The sequence below is a fragment of the Thunnus thynnus genome, chromosome 22 (assembly GCF_963924715.1).
Source record: "Thunnus thynnus chromosome 22, fThuThy2.1, whole genome shotgun sequence".
NCBI lineage: Eukaryota > Metazoa > Chordata > Actinopteri > Scombriformes > Scombridae > Thunnus > Thunnus thynnus.
In genome coordinates, this window is record NC_089538.1 from 4,513,969 (window position 1) to 4,519,099 (window position 5,131).

The 5,131-nt window shown below is 38.0% G+C and overlaps 1 protein-coding gene across 1 annotated transcript; it reads right to left on the reverse strand.

Moving 5' to 3' along the window:
- Positions 1–640: 640 nt before the first annotated feature.
- On the reverse strand, positions 641–5,131 carry LOC137174591 (uncharacterized). The gene is made up of 5 exons (XM_067579980.1): positions 4,896–5,131; positions 4,242–4,607; positions 3,878–3,979; positions 2,225–2,325; positions 641–1,601 (listed from the first exon to the last, which is right to left on the reverse strand). Exons 1-5 carry the CDS (start codon positions 4,951–4,953, stop codon positions 1,452–1,454), a joined length of 777 nt encoding a protein of 258 aa, XP_067436081.1. The 5' UTR covers positions 4,954–5,131; the 3' UTR covers positions 641–1,451.

Sequence of the window (5,131 nt, forward strand, 5' to 3'; positions counted from 1 at the left end):
TGACCTCAGGATGTCAAGGCAGGCCTTCAATGATCTTCTAAACATTTTGCACCTGGAGAGGGATCATGGCAGGTCATCTTCTTCCCCAGTCCAAACACTTTGGAGGAAGTTAGCTGAGGACAGCTGGCACAGCATGAGGCCTTCAATAAAGCTGTGGGGGCTATAGATGGTTGTCACATCCAAATGAAACCACCCAAACACATCCACTTAGATTATTTAACTACAAACAAAATTCATTCCACTCAACTTCAAGGCATAACTTCTCTGGGTGATTTCTAGACATTTTTGTTGGTTATAGAGGTTCAGTACATGACACACGGATTTTAAGAAATGGCCCTGTTTATTTCTGTTCCCTGTACTCCCCACCTGCTTTCTTTCTCTTGGAAGATGGAGGCTACCCTTGTCTTCAGCTTTTAATTATGATTGTAACTCCTATCAGACAACCATTACAGGGGAGGATGCAGGAGCGCTTCAATAAAACACATGGCTGGGCCTTGATTTAGAGGACATTTGGGGTAATGAAGGCATGGTGGCTAGCCACCTTATTCAAGGCACTCAATTTCTGTTCTGATGTTGCCTTGGTCTGTGCGTTCCCCCACAATGTGTGCCTCAGATGTCATGTAAGAGCCAGAGCTCCAGCCTGAAGACCTACATGACATCCAGGAGAGGACTGGGGCCCACATGAGGGACAGGTTATGTGCCCAGATATTGGCACCCCAGCATCTTCAGGCCCCATGAAGGGATCATGATTAAGCCAGCAGATGAAGTTTTATACGTTTAAGTATTGGGCTTAGTCAAATCCCCTTTAGTTTACATTTATACTTTAGTTTAAATTTATACCATCTACCACAACCCTGTGTTGCCCTTATAACATTTCTGTTCAACTTGTGGAAATCGTTTAATTTGGTGTGCTCATAAAGCTATTAATAACTACATTAATGCCTTCTTTGATTCGTGTTTGTGATGGAGCTATACAGGTTGATATTCAAGAATGATATTTAAACACATTTCTGTTTTGCATGCACAAATCTCCCTTAAAACAAACACTTTCAATATTCATGCTGAAGATCTCAATTCAAAGATTACTGCACTGAGATGGATAAAAAGCAACTCATGTTTAATGTCAGCTTTGAACTGAAGAATAATTTGATGTGAGGAAACAGACATGTTATTTATAGCCATACATATTTTCAAAAAACTAAACTTAAACAACTCCATAGGGTTGATAACTACGAACTAAAACATTCAAACCAAAAAGAAAAGGCTAGTTGTGCTTCTCCACCAACTTGCCAAAGATGCCAATAAGGGTGTCCAGCTGCTCCTGATGTTTTTCTTTCTTCCTCCTTTTCATCCAGCTCCCTCTACCTCTTCTCCTGCCTTTCAGTGTACTCCTTTAAGTATTACAACCTCATTATTCATTTTTTTTGGTTTAGGCCTTTTTGAGCACCTCATCAGGCTCCTCTAACATCTGATGAAGAGTACACTGCTGTAGTGATTAAGTTCAGAGGCTTGATGGAGTCCCTCTGCCTCAGAATCTGTGAACTTTGTTTCCTCTCCGTGTGTTCAAGGTAATCGAAGGATTCATACACCACCACCTGACACTAAGAGAGACAGAAAGTTTGTTTTTTTTTTAAATGCAATTACACATTGTGCTGATGGTTTGATCTGCTTAAAGGTCAATATTATGATTAGACCTTTACTAATGTGCACAGTAAAAAACTGAGTAGGCGTGAGCAACGGACACTATTAATCAGAAACAGGATGTCAGTTATATTTCATAATAATCTCTCAGCACTGGAAGTTGCAGCTTAAATCACTGCAGTTTGTGAAACATACTATTTCATTGTTTCTGACAGCGTATCAAGGCTGTAGCTTGTAATGTTGTTGTACTGGATTGCATGGATTGATGATCATATGTGTGAGTTATGTGGACAAAACATGTTTGTAATTTAGTCTAACACAACAACACCACAAAGTACAGTCTTGGAACATAATTTTTAAATAATATATCATTATTTGCATGGCTGTTGTATTGTATATAAGGCAATGTATTACATTATAAAAGTATTTTTCTGGTCACTCATTGTACAGTATATTGGACAGCATGATCAGTTTTCACACTATTTGACTTCTCTTTCACCACACTGAACAAAAGGGAATCAGGATCATGTTTGTTGGGTAGCATCATATTAATATGTTTTCTTCAGTCTGATATTGGACTCACCCACTGAGAGGAGCCTTTGGAGGAGCTGGTGCTGTGTTTGTCCATGTCTGCCACCTCAGAGTCAATGTGCGGAACCTCGTAGATCACCCTGGCTGCTATCGCTGAACCCATGAAACACACACACACACACACACATGCACTCAAATTATTATTAGAATTGTTGGGGAAAATGATGCAGAAGCGCATTGCGTAATTATAAGATAGTAAGTCATAATTATGAGAATCTTAAGTCATAATTACTGGATAGTAGGTCATATAATTATGGGATAGTAAGTCAGAATTATGAGATAAGGACTCCAATTTTTTTTTTCTTTGTTGAGCGCAATGTGCTTCTTTAAAATGAAGCCTAAGCTGTAATAAAAAAAAAAACATAAAAGCAGCAATCAGAGCGCTTAATGGGTAAACATGGTGCATTTAGTGGATAAGTAGCCCGATATTTGCTTCAGTAGTAGTAGAGACTGTAAAGTAGAGACTGCAACAGAGCTAAAAGGAGAGTGAATATTGGACATATATTCAATAGGTCGCCAGAAACACGACTCTAAATGAAAGCAAATGTTGCTCTGATGGATGATCTGATGGATGTGTAAATATGCAAACGTTTGCTAACACATTTGCAATATCAACTATATAAACTAACATGTTCGTGTTGGGTTTACAACTTTTTAAAAATCAGTTAATGTGGGTTTAAGAATTCATTTGAAGAGCCTGTTGGTCATCTTTAAAGCACAGTAAGGTTTAGCATTTATCAATCGATTTTATTTACTCCTCAGTTCACATTTAAGACAACTGACTGTTCTTGTAGGTTTATAGAACTGTTAGGTTTGCTAAAATGTATCTCTGAATCTGTAAGTTGCTTACAACACACTGTTGCTCATGATTTCATCCTGTAACTGTGTTGTCTACATTTTCTCTTGTTTTAAGTCTTTACAACTTCTTCTTTTTTGCTACTACTAATTATTGTTTTTGCTATTGGCTTTTCAGTGTTTCACACTATGAAGCTGTTAAAGCTGGCGACCATCCAATCTCTCTCTGAACTTTTGGGTAACTCGGAGGCTTCTTGTGTCAATCCGCTTCTCACTTTCAAAGAATTCTTATCAGCAGGTTCTTGTTTGAAATGGAGGATATTTTTTATTGTTTTTAAATGTCAGGTTTTGTTTAAGTTACAATCCTCTGCTATGTGTCCTTGAAGAAATGAAAGAAAGACGTGAAAAAACATATTTTCTCACTAACATTACCAGTGTTACTGTATCTAGTCATGCAGATATTTTGGGGGGTTTATCACATGTTTTGAGATGTCCGTCTCTGAGATTTCTGCTGCAACCTCAATAAATTGAAGGTAAATGGAATTTTTTGCACTCACGGCATTGAAAATTACATTTAAAAACACATTAATTGCATTCAATAGCATTAATTACAATCTAAATCAACAGCGCTATTTCTTTCAGAAAACATTTTCCAAGTTATTCACACAGATGAACTTTGAACATTCATGAAACCATTTCCTGCTGAAGAAATATTTTTCAATGCGCTAACTTTCACCTCTAGTGTATTTGGGTGGAGGCAGAAGACTCAGGCAAGCTGAGGCAGAAATAGCTGCATGAGCAGATACTCCGATGGGTAAGTAAGAAAAGAATAAGTGTCTTTTCTTTGTACCTTGGATGCAGACACAGAGGAGAGTGAGGAGCAGTATTGGAGCCACTACAGCCAGGCCAATGATCAGAGGAAGTGAATTGCCGGTAGAAGATGAAAAACTCCCTTGTGAGAAAAAAAAATGTGCAAAATATGAGAACAAGATAGTGATTGCTTTTTTTTACATACAATCCAATTAGTGCACAAATCTTATAATTTGTATTTGTACAACAAGCAAATAAGGTTTGACTGAGGTCATATAAGTTGTTTTCTGAACAGACTTCATCCCATTCTGAATACACTTCAATAAAAGCCCCGTCCACTGTAAAATCAATATACTAGTAAACTCTTATTGCAACACACAAGTTTCTAATGTTTTGTCACCTACCTTTTTCTGTTTTGTCCTTTATGTCGTCTCTGTCTTTAACTGTGATGACAGTACCTTTTCCTTTAGCCTCAGTGAAAAATGGTAGCTCCACATTCACCTTGCAGTAGTATTTCCCTTCATCCTCTCTTGTGATATTTGTAAAGGTCAAGGTTGAACAGTTACAGGCCTTCTTCTGCTGACATCCTTGAGATGTATTTGTTCTAATTTTATTCTTTATTTCTGTTTGATTTTTCAGCCAGTTAACTCTCACTCTTTCAACTCTTTCAAACGTCCCTGTCCAGCAGCAGGTGATGTTTACCGTCCCCCCCTCCACGACAGAGACATTAGCAGTCTGGCTCACATCAAGTATGCCTGTTGATGAAACACCTGTAAAGAGACAGTAAAGAGAGATAAATGATTTGGTAATTTATCACAAGACTGTACAAATTGCATCACTACAGAAGCTAAACGTAGTGAGTAATATATATATATATATATATATGAGAAGGACCTACACGCATTTATTCATTGGAGTCATATTTTAAACTACTTTTTTTGGCAGGCTATAACACGCACTACTGCATTCTGATATTGTCAGTGAAGACAATAATTACAAAAACCTGTCGTCGTTTTATTCTTGCACAACAGAAGCAGAATGTCTGTATTTCTACTTACTCCAAGATGAGAGATCACAGAGCGAAGCCAGAAGCAGACAGCTCAGTAGAAGCTTCATCTTTCCACAATGATTCACCTCTGACGACTGACACTCATCTCTTCACATCTGCTGCAAGTCCCTCCCAGCATACGCTCACACATGAACACACACACACAACAGAAACATACTGGGCATCAAGTGTGAAAAACCACGATTTCTGTTCCTTCCTCTTTAAGAAAGAAGGTGATGACTTTCT